Below are 23,810 nucleotides of genomic sequence, written 5' to 3' on the forward strand. Positions count from 1 at the left end.
AAGAAGAAGAAGAAGAAGAAGAAGAAGAAGAAGAAGAAGAAGAAGAAGAAGAAGAAGAAGAAATCTTGCCATATTTTTTAAACTACTGTGTATAATAATTACAGTGTTTGTAAAAATGTTTATTGCTGGGCCCTAACCTCTCCCAAGAGTCTACCTTATTAAATGAAGACAAGAACCTTACCACCTATAAGTTTTAAGCACTACCAGATAGTTCTTGGACTAAACTTTGAAAATCACGTCAGTGAGAAATATCTGCTCGTCTGTGTGTATCTCAGCACTGTTCCCAGTAGCCAAGGTATGGAAGCAACTTAAATACCTTTTAGCAGATGAATGAATGAAGAAACATGGCATACCTATTTAAGGAAGGAAGAATGAAATGATGTTGCTTGGAAAGAAATGGATGGAACTAGAGATCTTCATATTAAATAAATCATCCAGACTCACGAAGATAAGTATCATACACTATGTAGAAACTTTATTTCTAAAATAATGTGACATGGTAATGAAAAGGGAAGGGGATCAGTGGGAGTGAGTAGGAGGGGAGGGATATAGATAAAGTCAGGGATAAATATGATCTAAGTACAATGATACAATGACAAACAGGTATGAAAATGCCACAATAAAATTCATTCTGTGATATGCTAACTAAAATCATTAACAAACAAAACCTTCAGTTTTTTTATGTCTTCAGTTTTGCCTTAAAAATTGTTTTAGGACAGTGGTGGCACACAGCTTTTATCCCAGACTTGGGAGGCAGAGGCAGGCAGATCTCTGAGTTTGAAGCTAGCCTGGTCTACAGAATGAGTTCCAGGACACCAAGGGATACACAGAGAAACCCTGTCTTACCCTACATCCCCAAATCTTCCTAAAATTTGTTTTAATGCAAAGTCTTTCTATATAGTCCAGGTTGGATTTAAATTTGATATGGGCTGGTTTTGAACTCATGCTCTTCCTATCTCACCCTTCCAAGTGCTGGAGTTATAGGCTGTATCAACTTGCCTGGCCCATTCCTTTATTTTTTCTTAAGAAAATCCACAGTTAAGGTCTTGTTAGCAACTTATTAAGATTTTCTTTATTAGTTTTACTTGCATATGCTAATTTTTTAGGATAGATTTCATTATAACTTTTTCATATGTGTACATATTATATTTTGATCATACCTACCCCCTTACTCTCTTATCCCCCTCACACTCTTACTAATCCCTTTCTTAATTAGTCTCCCCAGTTGTGGTGGTTTGAATAAGAAATCCCCCCACAGGTGCATGTGTTTGAATGCTTGTCTATAGAGAGTGGCACTATCAGGAGCTGTGGACTTGTTGGAGGAGGTGTGTCACTGTGGGGGGCAGGCTGTGAGGTTTTCTTATATGCTAAAGCTATGCCTGGTGTGACACATAGTCTCCTTCTGATGCCTTAGGATCAAGATGTAAAACTGTCTGCCTGCATGCTGCCATGCTTCCCACCATGATAGTAATGGACTGAACCCCTGAAACTGTAAGCCAGTCCCAATTAATTGTTTTCCTTTATAAGAGGTGCTATAGTCACAGTGTCTCTTCACAACAATAAAACTCTAAGACACTAATGCTTTCTTCTTCCGTGTGTGTGTGTGTGTGTGTGTGTGTGTGTGTGTGTGTGTGTTATGTTGTTGTTTATGATGTCTCCATTTGGGTGTTTACAGAGGCATGGGTGAGGGGCTGTTTATAGGAACATGGGCACTTATCAGTAGCTATACCACTGAAGAAAACGCCTCTCCTTCCAACAGCGTCCATCACCAAGGTTACACCAAGGAATAAGATCTCAGGGAGGGGTAGGACCTGTGACTTCCTCCCAACTCCACTGCAGGCCAGCTCTGTGCAGGTGACCATAGCTGCTGTGACTTCAGGGGTGTCAGTGGCCATGCCATTCCCAGCAGCTGATGCTCCACACAATTCTTGACCTTCTTCTGTGATGTTTCCTGAACCTTGTGTGAATGGGGCGATATACATGTTCAGTTTATAGCTGAACATTAGACTATCACTTAATCTATCACACTGACCACTTGTGAATCTCTGCAATTTTCACAGCCTACTGAAAAGCCAAAAAAACAAAAACAAAAACAAAAACAAAAACAAACGGTAGAAAAAAATTTAATCCAACAACATGGCTGCTCTGGCAAGGGATCACATCCAAAGACCTAGGCCTGTGTGATCTGTCTGGAATGCCACACTTTAATCCCTCTGGCTGGAATGCAGGCATGTCTTTAGTAAACACCTGTAATCCCAAACAACAAAGGTAAAGGTAGTTTGTAGAAGGAAGCAACCGTGTTTGAAAATGACATCTAATTGAGTGGCAGACAAAGTGATGGATCAGAGAGAGATCTGACAGAATGAGTTGGAGATAGGATATGCCCAATTTTCAAAAAAAGAGGCTTTTTAAGAGAAGAGAGAGCAGAGAGAGAGAGAGAGAGAGAGAGAGAGAGAGAGAGTGGTGGTGTGTATATGGCAGTTTTACTGAGACAGGTGAAGACAGAAGGAGCCAGAGAATAAGAAGGAGCCAGAAGATTAGAGCAGATGGCCAGAGTTAGTTTGAGGCCAAGCCGAGCAATTCAGCCAGAAGCTGAGAGAGGCCAGTTTGAATCACCCAGCTTAGAGACAAGTTTGAGCCAGAACAACTGAATTGAACCAGCCAGCTAGAGTTCAGAAAGACCTAGAAACGGTGAGCCTCCAAGATGATAATTACATCTGGCAAATAAAAGTCACATTTACAGCAAACAAACAAAAAACCTTCTTATCTGACCAAAGTTGATAACAATAATCAATATATGTACATATATAATATGTTATTTATATATGTATATTTATATAAGATAACATATCACATATACTTATATATGTATGTAAATATATATTTATATGTGCATGTATATACATATATGCATATATTTGTAAATATGTATTTTTTGCATAATATATAAGTATAAATATAATATAAATATTTAAAAGGAAATTTAATTAACACAGTTAGCAAAATAAAAAGAGTGGCTTCCCCACTAAGGTCCCTATCAGCCCCAGCTGCAGACTTTTAGCTGGTTTTGCAGGATTCTATCCAAGCAGAGAATGGTCGGTTACCCCAACAAGCGTGCCATTATTATCAGTGGGGCCATCTTGCTTGGCCTGCTGGCAGTGTTGCATGCAGGGCCCACAACTGGATAGCACCATTGCTGGCTATTCTCCCCAGAAGCCTCATACCTTCTAATGCTGAGGGCTAGTCAGCAGGGAGGAAGTTTCCAGCCCAATTCTAGCTTGACTTCTCAGTGTCTTGTGACTAGAGTCTGTGAGATCTTCAACAACAGGATCTTACCACTAAGAATCTCTTTAAGCCCATACGTAGTCCGGCTTGCTCTGTTGTCCTCTTTCTTATTTTATAAGGTTTATATGCACACAAAGGAGGACCAAGGTGGAGATTCCATTGCACAAAGTTCAGTACTTCTAAGACAAGCTACGAAGAAATCAGAAAGTGCTCCCCTGCTCCACAGATTTTAGTGTTATTTCTGAAAGACATTGCTTTTGACTTTCTCCCACTTTTCAGTTCTTTCTCTTTCCTGCCCCTGCCGCCCCCTCTCACTTCTTCTTTTGTATGTGAGTGTGGGGGTCTTGTCATACTTTAGTTGGGTTTTAGTTGCCTCCTGAGTCTGCCCAGTCTTGCCTTTATGCATGCCATACTGGTCTCCACCAGCATGCTAGGCTAATGATATTGGACACATTTTGAGATGAACTTGCTGTGTAGACCAGGCTAGACTCAAATTGATGAAGATCTACTTGCCTCTGCTTCACAAGAACTGGGATTACAGGCACTACCACGAAAGCCTGGACTGAACTTAATTGTCTTTCTTTATCCTCGTTCCATTGCTTTATTTAGATCACAGTTCCTTAAAAACAGACGTGGAGAGTGTTGAGGGACCAGGACACTTCCATCTTTATATTTTTGTCTCTCACTTCATCCTCACTAGTTGGCTGAGTGAATTGGGACATAAATGGCAATAAACGAATGACTGATGTTCTCCAGTTGGTTTGGGACTGGGGGTTGTGGCGAATGGCTTTAGTCCCAGCACTAGGGAGGCAGAGGCAGAGGCAGGTAGATCTTTATGAGTCAAGCCAGCCTGGTCTACAGAGTGAGTTCTGGGTCAGCCAAGGCTACATAGAGAAATTGTCTCAGAAAATCAAAGAAGGAGGAGGAAGAGGAGGGGGAGGAAGCAGAGGGGGAGGAGGAAGGAAGAGGAAGAAGAGGAGGAAGAGAAGTAGTTGTAGTTGGAGGTGGTTTGGGTACAGTGCCTCCTCTAAGCTGTTTTCCGTTGGTGACGTTTTCTTTATGCTGGAGGAGAACACCTATCTCTTTTGCTGTATTTCACAGATGAGAGCAGAGAATTTTCAAGAACAATGACTCTAAGAAAAAGATGCTGGGCTGGCGAGATGGCTCAGCGGGTAAGAGCACTGACTGCTCTTCCAAAGGTCCCGAGTTCAAATCCCAGCAACCACATGGTGGCTCACAACCACTCATAATGAAATCTGACACCCTCCTCTGGTGTGTCTGAAGACAGCAACAGTGTACTTACATATAATAATAAATAAATCTTTAAAAAAAAAAAAAGAGTATATATCAGGCCTTTAATCCCAGCACTTGGGAGGTGGAAGCAAGTGGATCTCTGTGTGTTTCAAACCATCCTGGTCTACAGAGTGAGCTCCAGGACAGCCAGGACTACACAGAGAAACCCTGTCTCAAAAAAACTAAAACCCAAAACAAAATTAAAAAAAAAAAAGAAAAAGAAAAAGATGCAGGGAAGATGATCATTGTGGTCCACACTTTCAATCTCAGTACTTGGAAGGCAGAGGCAGGTAGATCTCTGAGTTTGAGGCCAGCCTGGTCTCCATAGTGAGTCCCAAAAATAGCCAGGGCTATGTAGAGAGACACAGTCTCAGATTATCACCACCCTCCAAAAAGAAAAAGGCTAAGGGAGATTTCTTTTTGTTTGTTTTTGTTTTGTTGTGTTGCATTTCCAAGTCAGGTGTTTAGAAATAATTTCCTTGGCTCAGGTGTGATTTCTACCTCCCAAGCAAATAGTGTGAAAGTCAACAGGCAAGCCATTTCTGCCAATCTGGCTCATGTTTGATATGTTTTTGCTGGTGAACAGAGAATTGAATTTATCTCAGGAGTGGACTCTAACAGATAAACTGCTGTTAGGAGTTAAAGGCTAAAGAACTAGGGTTAAGTAATATCTATATGCAACATTTTGTGAGATATTTATCTGACCAAATATATATTCACATAAAATATGTAATCATATGTCACTGTTTTTTTTTTTCAGAACAATTCTTTGACCAGAATTATAAATGATTATTAATAGGAAGTTCCTTAATTCTCAAAAGTGACCAAACTTTATGTGCTGATTATATGCTTACTGCATTTATACAGTACTTAGGTAAAGACATGAAATTACAAGAGATTCAAAAGAAAGAAGCGGCCTAGTGTATATGGATAGCTACCAAGGTGAGGGGAACAAGGAAGGACAGGAGGTAGGCCTGCTGATTCCTACAGACCACAGGCCATCTAAAGTCGTGGCCATCTAATACTTTCTGTTTTTTCTAATACTCGTGTGTTGAATTTATGGCCTTACTCATGTTAGACAAATGCTCTACATTGTGCTACACCCTCCAAAGCAGGGGTAATCTAGTGTTAAGTTTCTATAGTTGTACTGCTTTAATATAAGCTTACAGTCATGCCCCAGAACCTCTATAACAAAAACAGTTGTGTGCGTTGAAGCCAAATGTGAGAGATAGGTCAGGGGTCATTGGAGAATGAATTCTCCATCTGGGTCAGGTGGCCCATGGGAAAATCAACACTCAGTGGGAGGGTGTGAGGACCCATTCAGGGTTGAAGCAGGAGCCCACTCATTCCTTCTCCAGGAGAAACTGGTCATGTCTGTAGGGGAAGGGGTGGTTTTATAAAGTTTCCACCCCAGACAAGATGGCATTTGATTCAATCCACTAACCTCTCAAAGGAAGGGCTAACCTGATGAATTTTGACCCAAATTAATCGGATTAATTTTATGAGCTTTACAAGAAACAGCCCTAAAACCTTATTTAATAAATGTAAGCCATTTTTAGCAATTTGTACTCAGTAACCTCTTTTTCAGGACCCATACGAAAAACCAGGTTTTAGTACTGGGCATAGTTTGGCTTATCTTTAATTTTTTTCCATTGCACTTTATTTATTTGTGGGAGGATGTGGATGAATCAATAAACAACTCTTGGTAGAATTGATGTTCTCCTTCTGTTAGGAGATCAAACATTGGACACCCAAACTTGGGACAGGCACCTTTTCCTGCTAAATCATGTCACCAGGTTAGTTGTGACTTTTCTTGATAATTTAAACTTTTATTTAATCTTACATATTTAGTCAGTAGAGAATGTGGTTTCATTCAGAGTGTTATTTCCCTGTATAGGAGGTTCCTTCCCATTTTGGTTATCACATTAGGCTTAGGGACATATTTGCTTAGGAATGCTTAAGAGATTAAAGGAAAGGCAGGACTCCTGGAGTGCCAGAATCATAAGCTACATATTTTATTAGGTTCTAGAGGCAGAAAATAGAGTCTCAAAATGCCTCAGTAAAAATCCATGACTCGTCTAAAAGAGCCAACTTTGGCATTTGCAGCCCCCCAGTCAAGATATCTCCTGTACTCCCCTGGCCTTAGCAGGTATTGCCGTCCCCTGTAGCTAGGCATCTCATAGAGGACCCAGCAGCCCTCCATCACATTGAGGGAGTGAATTTCACTGAGGTGGAAACGATCCTGAAGAGAGAGACAGTCGTCTGTGATCTCGGACATTTGTCCTCTGAAGTCATCTCTTTCGTAGATCCTCATTCTGTAAGTGCCAGAGTGCTGCGGAGGGTTGGGGGGAGGGGAGGGGAGGGGCGGACAGAAGAAGAAAAGCAAATGAGCACAAGTCGAAGCTAAGTTTCCTGTCCCAATACCTCCAGCCTCGAAATCCCAAGTCCACGTTTGCATTCGGAACAAGCACGTTACAGAGTTCAGAAGTCTCCATTCCTAAACCCTAGGGTATCACCTGAAGAACCTAGGGTGGCAATGGCCAATCGAGAAACAGCACGCAGGCTTCTCCATGCCCATCTGCCGGCCCATAGTCCCCGGCAATTAAAAGTTGCTTAAAATAAAGCTTACCAAGCTTAGTTTAAAAATGCTTAAAACAAAACCCATCATACCGTCTCCTTGCCTGTTGAGACAGCCCTTTGCAGGGGAGGAAATCACAAAGTTACCAGAAAGGTAGCATTTTGATCTATCTCCCTTGTTAAAAAGGTATCAACCTTCAGCCATTTTCTGCAAAACTCCTGCATTGGTTCGCGTATCTATAGAGTAGAAGACTGAGCCCCTGGGGTAAATAAGGCACTGCGTTTCCCTTGTTTCTCTTTCCAAGCCTCAGTTTCAGTCCAAAGGAGCCCTTTCCCTGGCTTTCTGCGTGCACCCTGACCCTGTCAGGGGCAGCCCAGCATGGTGAAGTTACATTTCCCTGGCACTTTGTCTCACGGCTCCCACACTCCACCTGCCTACGATGCTATTATGGTCGTTCTCCAGAAAGCATGAATCTTGAACTTTGGTATTAGATTTGGCCTTTGTGCTGGTACATTCCTCCAAGTGAGCCAATAGATACTGCTCACTACGTATGAATAAAAGGCAGAAGATGGGAAAAATAATCGAGTAGAGAGAATCGCAAGGCTAAGCAAACCAACATGTTTTTAGATGAGATGAGGGCATTCAGGGTGATATGGTCCTATACAAAGTGGGTAGCTCAGGTTGGCCTTGAACTCTTGCCGCTATCTCTTTAGTGCATCTTACCCATCCAATGCATTTTAAAATACCTACACAGTAGTCCATTGTATTTTTAGATTAAGAAACTGAATTTCTGACTTGAAATGGTTTGGAATGAACTAAGGACTATATATGGGGGAATTTTATATGTTAAACAAATAATAAATGCATTGTCTTCGATATCTTTTTTTTTAAATTGCTTTCCCATGTTTGAATTCTCAATGACATATAAAATGTAAAAATGGGCATTTGGGTTTTCTAAAAATTCACCACCAAGTTCCTGAGAAATGAGATTCCTCTCTCAGGTATCCTACTGGACACACCCACTCTCTGCTCTAGTTGAAACAACTTGGTTTAAGAAGATCTTTTAGGATAATTTGTGTTTCCAGAGACTAATAATAAAAACAGAGTCAAACTCACTTGGGGGATGAGGCGGCAGGAGCGAATGGAGTCGCTGAAACCCATCCACTGCTGATAGTCAGGGTATTCTCCACGTCTCAGGAAGTACTGGTGGCCCTGGTAGTTGGGGCGCTCATAGAGCATCCAGCAGCCACTGTCCACTCGGATGGAGTTGCAGCGGCTGAAGTAGGTCTGCAGGTTGGGGCAGTCGCTGCTGCACTCATAGCAGCGGCCCTGGAAGCTGCGGTCCTCGAAGAAGGTGATCTGTAAGGGCAGAAGGGGATCAGACAAATAAGAGATTTCTGCCAGCAAGGATGCTGCTTGCGGGCAAAGGTCAGGGTTCCAGGACTTACCTTTCCCATCTCGCTGAGAGTAAGAGATGCCCTGGGTGCTGTGAGGCGACAGAGGAGCGCCCCTGGTATATATAGCTGTCATGACTGCTGCCTCCACAGGAAATCACACAAAAGGGCCCATTCCGGTGAGTAAGGGGATTTGCAAGCTCGGAGAGCTCTCTCCCTCCCTCTGCTCATTGGGGTTGGCTGAATGGTTTACTCTCATTCTTTCTGGTAGGTTCGGGTAGCTCTAATTCACTAAAGCTGTTGTGTTGTTGCTACCAATGAGAAAAGTCTTTGCTCTTGTTTTGCAAAAGAATGGGCGAAGCTCTAATTCTATGCGTTTATTTTATAGCTTACTCGGCTTAATCGACTTCTCAAAGCGAACCCGATTCAGCAATTGCACGTGCTTCGGGTTTTGATCGCATGTTTAAACTTTTTAAAAGCGAAAACTTAAACAATAAGGAATCTTGAGTAAGAGAGATCAAAGAGATGTGATGGGAGGAAACCTTCTGAAAAGCATAAAGTTTAGTTCAAATTCAAGAGTCTATGATCATTAATGTTTGCTGGGGGGGATGGTCTGGAATAGAATTGTTAACTGCAGTTTGTGATGTCTCTTCCCCACCCTTGCACCTAGAACAGAGGTTTGCTGCTGTGGCTCGGATTGGAAGAAAAAGCAGGTATTCATATACTTCCTCCATTCTAATCTCCTCAGCGAACTTAGATCTCCCTGCTGCTGCTGCTCGCCCAGAATCTGTCCCTCCTTCAAATGGCAGATTTTTTCTTTCCATTTTTGTTTCTTTGTTTTTTTGTTTTGTTTTGTTCAAGAGCTATCACCAGTGTAGTACAAGGATCCCGACAGAAACTTTCCTAGCACCCCACCACGAACTTTCTCAGACTTGAGATAATGGGTATCATCCAGGCTAGATTTGGGGGTGGGGGATGGAGGGTGGAGGATGGGGAGAGTGTGGGGGTGGGAGGATTGGGGAGGGTGTCTCAACAGTGTGCCTCATACATGTATTTGTGGGAACCCTGGGATTCCCTTAGTCGACTTCAAAGTGATATCTTCTCAGGACAGTTTTTCAGAATAATACTGAGTTTATTTGCTATTTTAAGAAAATACTATCCTTTTTTTCACAAATGAACAAATGAGTACTCTCATTTTCTCACACTAAGGATTTGCAAAAATCCTCCATCTTTGTTTGGGGAAATATGGTGATTATTCACAAACATATACTATTTATTTAACACATAAGAAGTTTACTGTTCAAGGCCCTTGAGGGCAACAAATATCTGCGATATACGTGGATGCCATCAAGGATGGATGGGAAGACCTAGGTAGTCAAGCTACCTTCCAGAGGCTGGTGGGCTTCCTCAAAGGCGAAGGATACACTGAGGCCCTCGGCTCTTCTGTCTTTCAGGTGGACTGGACATTGCATAATGGTAATGGCTGAGTTGATGTTGATGGGAGCAGATAGGCACAGGCTTCCCTGAGCCACCTCGGATGTGATAGTTTGAGTTCTTTGTTCCAATCTGTCTGTCACCTGCTTAGATGGTTTAGTGTTTATTTTTCATTGTGGATACACTATGGCACCAGTACGTGACAGGGTCATCTTCATATTGTGTAGCCATTTCCGTATCTCTATGTGCATACCTCTACCCAAGACATTCTCACTCCTAATCTCCCCCTTTCTTGGCCCTGAATCAATTAGCCAAGTGACTCACCATGCTCAGTACTGCATGTAAGCCCTGCCCTGAACTCAGGCTACTTTTCTTCCCACAAAAAAGTGGGTGGATGAACCATGAGCTTTGTTTTGTCTTATTTTAAGAAAAAAAAATCTTAAAGTTATTTACCTTGTTAGGTTTTGGTTTTAGAGTTGTTTTATTTTTTTAAACTAAATATTTTAAATATTCATTTTATTATTTTATGAGTGTTTGCCTGCAGAAATGTATGCATACCACACACATACCTGGTGCCTACAGAGATCAGAAGAGGGCTTTGGGTCCTCTGGGACTTGGCTGTGAGCTGCCAAGTAGGTGCTGGGAATCAAATCCATGTTATGTGCTAGAACAACAAGCACCTCTAACCACCGAGCCACCTCTCCAGAACAAGACTCACTTCTTTAAGGTTACTCACTGGAAGGACTACTCCCTCATTGCTGTTTTGGGGATCACCTGAGTGAAGAGGTGTCCCACTTAAGGTTTCCATTGCTGTGAAGAGACAACATTTAATTGGGGCTGGCTTACAGGTTCAGAGGTTCAGTATATTATCATCATGGCAGGAAGATGGCAGCTATCAGGAAGATATGGGGCTGGAGGATCTACATCTTGATCCAAAGGCAGAAAGGAGAAGACTGCCTGTGGTGGTTTAAATATGCTTGGCCCAGGGAATGCCACTATTTGGAGGTATGGCCTTGTTGGAGGAAGTGTGTCACTGTGGGTGTGGGCTTTGAGAGCTTCCTTTTGGCTGCCCATGGATACCAGTCTTCTCCTAGCAGCCTTCAGATGAAGATGTAGAACTCTCAGCTCCTCCTACACTTTGCCTGCCTGGATACTGCTGTGCTCCCACCTTGATGATAATAGACTGAGCCTGTGAATCTGTAAACCAGCCCCAATTAAATGTTGTTCTTGTTAGAGTTGCCTTGGTCATGGTGTCTGTTCACAGTAGTAAAACCCTATCTAAGATACTGGCATCCATGTGGCTAGGAGGAGGGTCTCAAATCCTACCTCCACATTGACACTCTTCCTCCCACAAGGCCACACCTACTCCAATAAGGCTACACCTCCTAATAGTGCCACTCCCTGGGCCAATCATATTCCATCATATGATAAACCATCATAGGTTTCATCATGCAATATCACTACTTCTGGCTTTAACACATATATCAAGCCAAGTCATTAGTGAACTGAGCCCACCCCTCTCCTTTCCTCCAGTCGGCTGACCACAGGGTCATGCGTACCATTAGAACTGTGAGAAAATAAAACGGTGGTGACTTCCCACTCTAGAGCCATCATGAACTGAACAAGGGGCTGGGACTTTGTGCTCCTTTAAATGCTCAGTAAATCGATGTAGGTTGCCACCTACATTGGGGAGGTATAATGTAGGATAATGTGGCTCAGCAGCTTTCTTTGGCTGAAGAAAGTCCTGGAGGCTCATTTTGTTGAGCTTCGGGCTTCAGTGTCTTTGGAAAGGAGTATGTTGGTCCTCAGTGATAGTGTGGACAGTGTACCACACTGCTCACTCCAAGAACAAAATAAGCACTTACCATGATCCCACTAGCTAAGGTAATCATGGGTAATACAGTGGCATCTAGCTTCCAGGCATCAAGGCACATAAAGCCCATTTCCTATTTTTATATTATGATTTTAATATTTATACTATGCAGAACACCTGTCTTTTATCCTGAACCCTCAGTGGTGGCACACACCTTTAATCCCAGCACTTGGGAGGCAGAGGCAGGCAGATTTCTGAGTTCAAGGGCAGCCTGGTCTATAGAGTGAGTTCCAGGACAGCCAGGGCTACACACACACACACACACACACACACACACACACACACACACAAAAGGACCAGTAACACCGGCTAAGGTGATCATATTAGTCTTTTAATGAAAAGTTATTATTTCAGTGAAAAACTACTGATCCTGCTGGACTCTTAACCATATCCTGATGGAAGCTTATCCAGTCCTCAGGTTCACCTGGAGAACTCACTGAAAAATACTGTCGTTTCTATGTGCTAGAATTTCTAACCCTTAAAAGGAGAAAAGTCACAACTTTATTTTATTTTAATATTAATTATTTATTTATTTTATGTATAGGAGCACACTGCAGCTGTCTTCAGACACACCAGAAGAGGGCATCGGACCCTATTACAGATGGTTGGGAGCTACCATGTGGTTTCTGAGAATTGGACTCAGGACCTCTGGAAGAACAGTCAGTGCTCTTAACCGCTGAGCCATACCTCCAGCCCCCGCAACTTTAGTTTTTTATTTAACTCAATATATTCAGTATCACTCAGTGTTTGAGGATGGTAAGGAAACCTCAGTGAGTGAACATTAATGTGACTTAAATCACCTCTGTGTTTATTTACTGTCTGATGCTTAAGTGAATCATATACTAGTCAGGCGTTGTATTGTACCACAAAATATGACACAAAGGAGGGGAGAAAGGCTCATTTTTAGTTCTTGGTTTCCAGGTTCTATAGTCCTTGGCTCTGTTGTTTCTGGGCCTGAAACATCAGAACATCTGTGAGTGTGCGTGGAGGAGGAGGTTCATAATGGCAGACAGGAAGCAGAGAAGGGTGTCATGACCAAGCATAACCTTCAAAGACACGCCTAACTCCCTGACTTGACCCCTCTCCCAGTCTACACGTTACCTCTCATGGTTTCCAATCCTTCTTCAAGCAGAGTCATCAGCTGAGGGCCACGATTCAATGCATGAGGCTGGAGGGAAGGGAGAACAGTTCATATTCAATGTATGATAATTTAAGATCCCAGGACGCTTTCCTTTTTGACAATTTCTTGCATGTATATAATATGTTGTGATCATGTCCATCCTCATTACACTTTCTTAGCCCCTTCCGTCCCTCTGACTCCTTTCTTCCAAACTGGGTCCTCCATGTATGCTTCTTGTGAGCAACATAGCTATGTGCCCATGATTCCAATGGCCATGCCAAATACAGAAGACAGCATTGCATAGCTCTCCTCTCAGACCTCAAATGCTGTGATCTTTCTGCCTCTTCTTATGCAAGGTTTTCCAGGGAATATTACCAATGTCCCATTTAAGGCAGAGTACTTAATATTCATTCATTTTCAATGCTCTGGCCAGTCATGAGTCTCTGTATTAACTATAACCCTCTGCTAAGAATGAGATTCTCTAACCACACCTGAAAGCCACACTAATGTAGGGTTAGATTCATAAATATTTACAAGGCAGTTTGACTGCACATCCATTTAATAAAATAACAGTAGTAGTTTCCCCACCAAGGCCTGTGACTTCTCCAGCTATAGGTTTTTGGCCAGAGCTAAAATAGCAGGTATATATTTCCTCCCATGAAGATGGTTTGAAATATAACCAGGAAGCAGCTGGGTGTGCCCAAAGTGGCCATGTCTTGTCTGGCACATTGGTATTGTAGCAATCAGAGTTCATAGCTGGAGAAGACCACTGATAACTTTATTTCTGCATAACACCTTTGATGCAATAAACGTTAGCAGAGAAAAGACCTCTATCTAGCTCAGTTCCAACTTGGTTTCTCTATGTCCTGTACTCAAAGTATTTAGTTTTCTGCAGCAATGCAGTCTCATTATCTAGTTTTAGCAGACAACCAAAAGCAATGGAAAGAGTCTCTAACATTCTGGGATCTCCCTGGTGAAGCTCATAGGGAAGTATCCCACATCTGGCACTGGGATTTTCATTTAAAACCTACTGCTTCTTGGGGGAGCGCTCTTCAGCCATTTAGAGCACTCTTTTACATTTGGTGGGGGACTGGGGAGGGGCAGGGATTGAAGAAATAGCTTGGTAATTTAAAAGCACATACTATTCTTACAGAAGACCCAGGGTCTTTGGCTCCTCCTCTGATTTATCTGCATACCACACTCCCCATCTCCCCATATAATTAAAATAAAATCAAACCTTAAAATTGTTTTTTTTAAAGTTAGTTTATAAAATAGCAGGTTTCTGTATATTTTTGTACACTGTTTGTTTTGATTAAACCTCACCTGTACCTCCATGTTTCTCCCATACATACACCCTCACTTTTGAGACAGGATCTTAGTATGTAAACCAAGCTGGCCTCAAATTTGTATTTCTCAAGCCTCAGTATCCTGGTGCTGGGACTACAGGCCCGCACCACCAAGCATGACAGAGTGATCTTGTTCTGATGCACGGAGAGGTCAATAATCTTGGGAAAGAACAGAAAATCAGGGGCCAGCAAGATAGCTCAGTGGGCAAAGCTTCTTGCCATTCAGCCTGAAAATCTGAGTTAGATTCCTAGGACCCATGTGGTGGGAAGAGAGGACTAACTCCCTAAAGTGGTTCTTGGACCTACCCACAAGTATAAATACTTACACAAAAATAATGAGTAAATGTGGTATGAAATTCCAATAATAATAATAATAATAATAATAATAATAATAATAATAATAATAATAAATCAAGACAAAGGAACAGAAGTTTAGAATGGGATCAGGTCCAATAGCACCCGAGCCTCACATATATCTCAATGTCAATTGTTAACTCCTTGTGAAGGACTGGATTTGCCATTTCCCTTTTCCTAATAATAGATGCTTGTTTCCTTTAGAGCATCAGGATCCATTTCCCTTTTCCTAATAATAGATGCTTGTTTCCTTTAGAGCATCAGGATGTGTTCTCTCCCTCTCAGATGGGCATCTCGGAACAGGTCCAGGACTTCTGTGGTTTGGGGTAGGAAGATGATGTCCTTGAGAAGACATGATCCAGAATGAAGAAGCAGTCTTCTGAGAGCTCCAGAGTGGATGAAGGTAGATGGTACAGCTTCGTCCATTGGAGCTGGCCAGCTGTGATGAAGATTAGAAGGAGAAGAGAGCAGCACGCTCCCTCGTTTCAGTTTCTATGGCATTAGAGGATCTCTTACAATTTGTTCATTGCTCAGAGCACACAAATCAAAGAGCTCATCTTGGAATAGGGCACATGGATACCTATTATAATGAAAGAAGTAGGATTTCCGGTAGTAACCACGATCTATAAGAAGTGGCTGTTGGCTCTCCATTTCATATGCGATCGAAGGTTTATTTCCTGGCAGGATTGAGGGAATCTAATATCCTGTGGGCACCAAGGATTCAGGCTGCTCCAAAGATCCCATGGGACAGAGTGCTTCCAGATAACTCCTGTCACAGTTGACATTCCTGGTCCAGACAGCTTGTGTGGTGACTCATGCCACCCTAATAGAAAGAGAGGTTGATAGTAGGTCTTAGCAAGCAGTTTATACCCTGGTCTTGCCATCACCCTTTGTGGGGTCATGGACATATTGATTATGACATATTCTCCACAGCCTCATGTTTTAAGAGCTTTATTCTCAAATGGTGTTTTGTATATTTAGGCTGTAGAAACTTTAGCAAATGGGACCTAAATGAAATAAAGAAAATGTCAGTGGTGGGTGTATTGTACTATCTCTTTCTCTTTCCAGTATGTCTCCTGGTGGGCTACCACATGCAATCAGCAGCCATGGCTTGCTCTCTGTGGTCAGCATGCCTTCCTCAGCATGTCAGATTATAACCCTCTGAAATTGAGAGCCAAATGAACCTTTGCTTCCGGGAGGTATTTCTATCAGGTAATTTGTCACAGACGTAAAGGTACGAGGTAGTAATATTTTTGTGTCCTGCCTATTCCTTAGCTTACACCATGTGATACTGTAGAATTTGCTCCAACATCTTGACCAAGCAATGGCAGTCCCAAAGGATTCCTGATGCAAACAACTGTATTATGACATGTTGAAGATCAAATAAGATACCTAGAAATAAAATGCTGATTCAGTGATGAGAGTTGGTCTCCTTAGATAAATGAAGAATTATGACAGTGTCTGGGCCTGGAATCAGTGGCCTGATTTCCAATTTCCAAAGTGGGAGCACCAGAGACCTGGGCACAAATGATGCTCTCAGGGCTTGGATGACCGTTGACTTAGAAGATCTAATACTTGCAAACAATGCCACCCAGCATGACCTTTCCTCCTGTCTCATTCTTTATTTCACATTACTTCCTTTAAAAAAATTTTTTTCAACACAGAGGAACTTCTGAATAGTCACTATCCATGGAGAACATGTGTAGGGGACCCATGGATGTGCATGTCCACACATATTAGCAACTTCTGGTAATGTTTCTTTAATCCCTGGAAAATCATTTAACCTCCCAACCCTCAGTTTCCCCACTAATAAGGTAAGAATAATTAATGAAAAATCGAATGATATAATGAATTTAAAAGTACATGCAAAAAGCAATACCAGTGGAAAAGGGTTGTATCATTTCGAAAGAAGAATTATTATGAAAGAAAAAATTAGTCATAGTGTTTGCTAACAGCAGCAAGACTAACTTCGTTTAGAAGAGGATATAAAAGCAGGTAGAGGAATACCTGTGTGAGTTTTGTAATGAGCAAGGCGGTTGGACTTGAATGCCAATACGAAAATGCACAAGTGGAGGTTTGTAACCAATGAGCAGGAGGGGTCCAGTGTCGGTACATGGAGAATTACTAAGAGGAAACGGCAAGGATAGGGAATTTCCAGCTTAACTGATCGGTACGATAACTGAGGAGGGCAGGCCAGAATGGTCACAGCTGGAGGAGGAGGGTCAGTAAACTCACAGAGTAGGTCTGTTGCTCAATCTCATTGTGCAAGAGCATAGAGGGAAGTCCGAGGTCAAAGCCACACTGAGCAATCAGAAGAACCTAGCTCAAGTTCGGATCAGAGGGACAGTCTGCCAACATTTGATATTTATCAGAGATAGTATTATTATAATATCTTTGTCATGTCAACGGAAATCTATTTCCAGGTTTGGGTATCCTAATGTCTACATGTTTGCTTATGATATAGAAAGGCATACGTTGTAGTGAACAGAGAAAGTGGGGATTAAACTTAAGTCTATTTGCCCCTAAGACTTAAGCTAATGTCCTTTCCATAGGCTAGTGGCTTGTTTTAGATGTCATCTTCTCAGGTGTGCAGGTCTTATTAATTTATACATTAAATTATACTCTTCTCATAGTAGGTCCAAGGTCCTTCTTCAAAAAATGAATCCACAAGCCCTATCACCCACATAGTCATACTCAGGCTCTGCCAGCCTTGGGTGTCTTTGACCATAACAGGAATTCTAGTATGTTCAGATGAGTTCAGATCAATTGATTTCATCTTTTTTTTTTTTGTAGTGGTCTCACATTTAAACAAACAGAAGAGTCTTTCTATGTATTGGTTCATTAATTTGTGTATGGACATGTGACATAACAGTACTAGGTGAGGCCTTAAACAGCAAAGAGCTCTAGGTATGGTTGGACATGCTTACCTGAGAGGCTGAGGCAGAAAGATTATGATTTTGTGGCAAAGTGGAAAAAATAAAATGGACTGTTCACATTCACTTGAATTAGAGATACTTTCTGGAAAATAGTTCTTGTTCTCCTGTAACTTCCCTGGAGTCAGCACATACATGAGCAGAAGGTCTGAGCATAATGATTATAAACCTAAGGAGTGATAATGCCTATTTATTGTGCCTCTACCAACTGCTAGCAGGGACAGGCTGAGTTCCATTTATTCTTCATGCGAGCATGAAAATGCAGAATTGGAACTAGGAAGAATGCAGACCCTGTTCACAGTCACATGGTGGAGAGAGCGAAACCAAGTTTATAGGCTTCAGACGCTGCACCGAACCATGGACGTATCTCACTTAGAAATCCTGTAGAGCACCATCATGTCTGAGTTTGAAGGACTTGCCTTATCCACACCCTTTATTTTGAAAAAGGAAAACTGTAGTGCATTAAGCTTTATGAACTGAAATGCAGTTTTCTGTATTGTGCAGTTCTTCTAGACTAAAAAAAAAGATGAGAATTCAAGTCAGCAAAACTGTTGTCCATGAGACATGACCCATACCTTTTCCTTTTTTTGTTAAAAAAACAAACATAAAGATACCAGCCGTGTGTCATTACTTACCTAACACAGTGGGATAACACAGTGAGTGAGCTAAGCTACCAGCCAGCCACAGATTTTCTGCATATTTGATATTGGTAAGAGTCACAGTGTTTTGAGTTTCCCAATTCCAATTTGCCCCGTATGTTCTTTCAGTAGGAAAAAAATACCCTTGATTAGGAAGCTTTCTGAGTTAGATGGGGAACGTTTTGAGACAGCTTTGGCCATGCCATTCCATGTTCACAGCTCAACAACTTTAGTGTGCTTACAGATACATAAATCATCACAACGAGAGGCTGTACTCTAGAGATCACACCCTAAGTTAACCTTCCCCTCAGCCCTAAGCAGCCACTACTGTTCTTGCTGTCACTTTAGTTTTGGGTACTTCATATAACTGGATGCACCCGTGTGTGGTCTGTGTCATTTGTAGTCTGTGTGACTCTTCTTTGCACACTGTCATGGCATATATCAGCACCTTATTCCTTTTGATGGCCAGATAGCACGTCTTTGTATTGACAGGTCTCATTGTGTTGGTCTGGCAATCTATTGACATCAGGACACTGGGCTATGTCCACCTTTTAGACACCATAGAGAGTATTACTATACAAATTCATGTATGTTTCTGTTTGAACTCTTTTTTTTGTTTTTGTTTTTGTTTTTGTTTTTTTTTCGAGATAGGGTTTCTCTGTATAGCTCTGGCTGTCCTGGAACTCACTCTGTAGACCAGGCTGGCCTCAAACTCAGAAACTCGCCTGCCTCTGCCTCCCAAGTGCCGGGATTAAAGGTGTGAGCCACTACTGCCCAGCTCTGTTTGAACTCTTATTTTCAGTTCCTTTTATTGTTTACCCATGAGTGGAGTTGCTAGGTCATAAGGCAACTGCTTTAAAGAAATTGCAAAGTCAGTTTCTACAGAAGGGGCATCATTTTACACTCCCATAGAAAATTTAAGACAGTTACAACTTTTCCACATCCTCTCACCAACCCTTTTTGTTTTCTCTTTGGTGGAATTTAATTAAATTTAAATTTAAGTTTAGAAATATTATTAACAGGTGGTCATGACTCACACCTTTAAACCCAGCACTCAAGAGGCAGAGGCAGGGGGGGATCTCTGAATTTGAGGCCAACCTGGTCTACATAGTGAGTTCCTGGACAACCAAGGCTACACAGAGAAACCCTGTCTCAAACAAAAACAAAAACAAAAACAAAAACAATGACACTAGCTCCCATTCCCAACCCCCTCAGGGCAGCTGGAAGAGCTGGCCCTGGGGTCAATGAAAGTGGGAGACAGCCCTGCACCTTGCCTGGATAGCACAACAGAGTTGACCTCGGTGGTGGGTGCACCTTGAGGGTGTGAGAGCAGGAGAGCTGGCCCTGCCAACTCATTTGCTATGAGGTGGCATAGGTACAGGGTGATTCCCCCTAACCCCCACCACCCCTCACCACCTGTGACAGTGGGGAGAGCTGGTCCTGGGACCATAAGAATGGGAGAGCTATCCTTGTCCCCTTGCTAGCTGTAGTACTCAGGAGAGCAGGCCATGAACCTTGCCTAGGCAACAGTGGAGCTGGCCTTGATGTTAAAGGCAAGGTTGAGCCAGTCCAGAAGGTGAGAGAGCGCCCTGCCTCCTGCCAATGGAAGCACTGGGTGGCCTAGTCAGAGTAGTGTTAGAGAGCTCGCCCCCATGGTACAAACAAGGGGAAGCCAGCAGGCTGACCAACTCAGCTACCAACCAGGCCCAGATCCAGGGCTCTGAGTTGGCTCATCCCAAAATGTATATCATCTGCCAATGGCTAGGACATGTGAAAGAGACAGTCCTGCTGATCCAAAGCTGCAGGATCTCTGGGACATAGGGCAACAACAGCATAACCAGGAGGAGTCCTGGTGAGGATCAATATTGATGCTGTCATAGAAGCCAGAGAATGTGAACCTGACCAATGACTTATTGCAGTGAATATTTGCAAGTGAAGATGTATGGACAGAGGATAAACTGTGGGACACTGTGACACACTGCAGCTTCCACCATGAGAAGTTCTCCATGCTTGTTTTTTGTTTGCTTGTATGTGTGTTTGTGTGTGTTTGTGTGTGTGTGTGTGTGTGTGTGTGTGTGTGTGTTTACTTCGAGGGGGAGGTTGCAAGGGCAAAAGGCAGGTATGAAGGGGTGGGAAGATGAGTGGGACTGGGGTGCATGATGGGAAACTCACAGCCAATAGAAGTTAAAAAAACAAAAAATAAAAATATTCTTGCATCCATTTGAATAAACATTGTCACCTAACCCTGAGTTTAATTTGGATTTTTCTTTTTTTGGGGGAGGAGTGGTTCGAGGCAGGGTTTCTCTGTATAGCCCTGGCTGTCCTGGAACTCACTGTGTAGACCAGGCTGGCCTTGGACTCAGAAATCCGACTGCCTCTGCCTCCCAAGTGCTGGGATTAAAGGAGTGCGCCACCACTGCCTGGCTTTTTTTTCCCCCTAATCACTAATAATGTTGAGTTCCCCCCACCATTTGTTAGCTGGCTATTTATTTGTCTTCTTTGGAAAAACATATATTTAAATCGTTGACATTTTAAATTGTTTTATTGTTGTTGCTATTGTTTAGTTGAAAGGTTTTTTTTTGGTTTGGTTTGGTTTTTGGTTTTTTTGTTACGTAGTCTAGATTCAAAGACCTTAGCAGACCAATTATTTTAAAATATTCTGTGAGTCATCATTTTATTTTATTAAGCTTTTGTGGTGCATAAGATATTTAATTTTATAAATTTTAACTTACTAATCTTTAGTTGCATGATCTTAAATTTTTAAAATTTAATTTCGGGTCTTTCTACCAGGTGAGTTGCAGGGATTGATCTCATCAAGCACCTTCACCTGCTGAGCCATCACATCAGCCCAGATTCTGTGTGGTTTTAATGCTATTTTTTTTTTTTTTAAAAAAAATCATTGTTTCATAGAAGGTCATGAATACTTATTCATAAAATTTCTCTTAAAAGTTTTATATCTTGGGCTGGAGAGATGGCTCAGTGGGTAAGAACACTGACTGCTCTTCCGAAGGTCCTGAGTTCGGATCCCAGCAACCACATGGTGGCTCACAATCACCTGTAATGAGATCTGACACCCTCCTCTGGTGCGTCTGAAGACAGCTACAGTGAATTACGCTGGAGTGAATGGGTCTGGAGCAAGCGGGGCTGGCAGAGGTCCTGAGTTCAATTCCCAGCAGCCACACACATGATGGCTCATGGCCATTTGTATAGCTACAGTGCACTCATCCACATAAAATAAAAAATAAATCTTAAAAAAAAGTTTTATATTTTGACTTCTTACATTCAGGTCTATATAACATTTTGAATAAACTTTTATATAAAGTATAAGTGAGAGTCTAGTCTTGTGTGCTTGTGTGTGTGTGTGTGTGTGTGTGTGTGAAATTGTCTCAGTACTATTTGCTTAAAAGGCTATTATTTCTCCATAAATAATAATCTCATTTTTACCAATACTCAGTTGAACATTGTGGAGGTTTGAATAGGTTTGGCCCCATAGATTCATGTCTGTGAGTATTTGGTCATAGGGAGTGGCACTATTAGAGGGTATGACCTTACTGGGGGAGGTGTGGTCTTGTTGGATAAAGGGCATCACTGTGTAGTCAGGCTTTGAGGTCTAGTACTCAGGCTCCGCCCAGTGCAGAAGAGAATTTCCTCCTGGCTTTTTCAGATTCTGAGGTAGAACTCTGAGTTCCTCTGGCACCATGTCTAGCTGCATGCCGCCATGCTTGCCACCACAATGATAATGGACTGAACCTCTGAAACTGTAAGCCAGCCCCAATGAAATGTTGTCCTTTATAAGAGTTGCCTTGGTCATGATGTCTCTTCCCAGCAGTAAAACTCATACTAAGACAAACATAGACATAGAAGTTTAATTTTGGACGAGGGGGTTGTTCTGTGTATCTAGTCTCTCCTTGGGCCAGCACTGCACAGTGTTGATTCCATCATGTTGTGGTCAGGTTGGAAATAGTGAAGTATGAATATTACTTTTGCCCTTTCTCAGAATTACACTGGCTTCTCTGGGTCTCTTGAAATTCTATATGGACTTTAGAATTAGCTTGTCAATTTCCAAAAGGAAGCCAAAGATCCAAGAGTATCATTTCATGTTTCTATAAATGTGTAAGAAGACATAACACTCAGAAAACTATTCTCTTGGAATGAGACATACTCAATAGCAAACACTAATGCCTTGCTCTGTGCGACTGAGCACAGTTCACACTGTAGTCCTAAGTAGACAGGGCCTTGTGGCGTGGGGGAGGGGGAGGCTGAGAGTATGTGCTTCCTTTATGCTTGTACGGTAACTTGGAGATAACAAAATGTGTTCACAATCTTTTCCTCGTCTTTTCATCATAACATCTCTGAGATTTAGAGAGGCATGAATCTGTAATCACTTGCAGGTTTTTTTTTTTTTTTTTATAAAGTAGTGTAGACATAGAGAAGATAAAAATTGATTTGTTCAGAGAGATGAGGTAGAAAGCAAAGCAGCTGTCCTGGCTTGCCCACATGGAAAACGGTGCTAGAACTGCAGATGTCTTAAGGAACTGGACTGAGCTGGTCACTGCACTAAGAAACAGAGACTGGGTAAGCGATCAGCTGTTGAACTCTTAGTTACCTTCCCTACAAACACTGATTGATCAGGCTTCTCCTTTGGAAAAGTCTGCTTAAACCTGTCTCTTCATAAATCTTTTCTTTAAAAAACATGTGAGTATACATGTATGTGAGGTATGTGCGTGTATGGATGTGCATTTGCATGCGTGTGCATGTTTGTTTGTCTGTGAATGTAGGTGTGTGCAGAAGTCAGAAGACACTGCCTTCCCTGTCGTTTGAAGAGTCTCTTGTTCACTTGGGCTCACACAAGGCTTTCCGGCCTGTGAACTTCTAGGGATTCTCCTGCCTCTGACTCCCATCTTACTGTAGGCACACCAGTATTACAAATGTGCACTGCTGCCGGGCGGTGGTGGCACACGCCTTTAATCCCAGTACTTGGGAGGAAGAGGCAGGAGGATTTCTGAGTTCGAGGCCAGCCTGGTCTACAGAGTGAGTTCCAGGACAGCCAGAGCTATACAGAGAAACCCTGTCTTGAAAAACCAAAAGAAACAAAAAAACAAACAAAAACCAAACACACACAAAAAACCCAAAACCAAAACCAAAAATACAAATGTATACTGCTGCTTCTGGGTTTATGTTTGTTCTGAGAGTCAGAACTCTGCTCCTCAGGCTTGTGCAGCAAGTGCCTTATTCAGAAAACATCTTCCCAGCCCCTCAGGCATCTTGTCTTAATACTGTCTTGTGAGATAGCAGCTAGCCCCCCCTCTAGCAATCCCTTGGCTTTAGTGGTGTAGCCATAGGAAGGCTTTATATTTTCTCTCTTGTCTCGGTTCTATACGGTTGTTTATCCTTGTTTCCCCCCTCTCCTGCAGACGCAGAGGTCACCAAGGTATGCATATTCCAACAAGTACTGTTTCCTGACTGGAAAGAAGTGGGTAGGTGTTTGAAATCTCTTTCAGGGTTAAGTTTCCTAGGATACCATTTAATAGGGTTTAGATATTGAAGATAAGCAAGAGCCAC

At 42.2% G+C, this 23,810-nt stretch overlaps 1 protein-coding gene across 1 annotated transcript; it reads right to left on the reverse strand.

Annotated features, from left to right (window-relative positions):
- Positions 1-6,569: 6,569 nt before the first annotated feature.
- LOC116089201 (gamma-crystallin B) lies at positions 6,570-8,659 on the reverse strand. The gene is made up of 3 exons (XM_031368854.1): positions 8,605-8,659; positions 8,273-8,515; positions 6,570-6,910 (listed from the first exon to the last, which is right to left on the reverse strand). Exons 1-3 carry the CDS (start codon positions 8,611-8,613, stop codon positions 6,635-6,637), a joined length of 528 nt encoding a protein of 175 aa, XP_031224714.1. The 5' UTR covers positions 8,614-8,659; the 3' UTR covers positions 6,570-6,634.
- Positions 8,660-23,810: the final 15,151 nt, after the last annotated feature.

Source organism: Mastomys coucha, unplaced genomic scaffold, assembly GCF_008632895.1.
Source record: "Mastomys coucha isolate ucsf_1 unplaced genomic scaffold, UCSF_Mcou_1 pScaffold14, whole genome shotgun sequence".
NCBI lineage: Eukaryota > Metazoa > Chordata > Mammalia > Rodentia > Muridae > Mastomys > Mastomys coucha.

Excerpts from the sequence above, each read along its gene's own strand:
- LOC116089201 (XM_031368854.1), bottom strand. Across the intron at positions 6,911-8,272 it reads CCTGCCGCCTCATCCCCCAA|CACTCTGGCACTTACAGAAT; the intron begins GTGAGTTTGACT and ends AACCCTCCGCAG.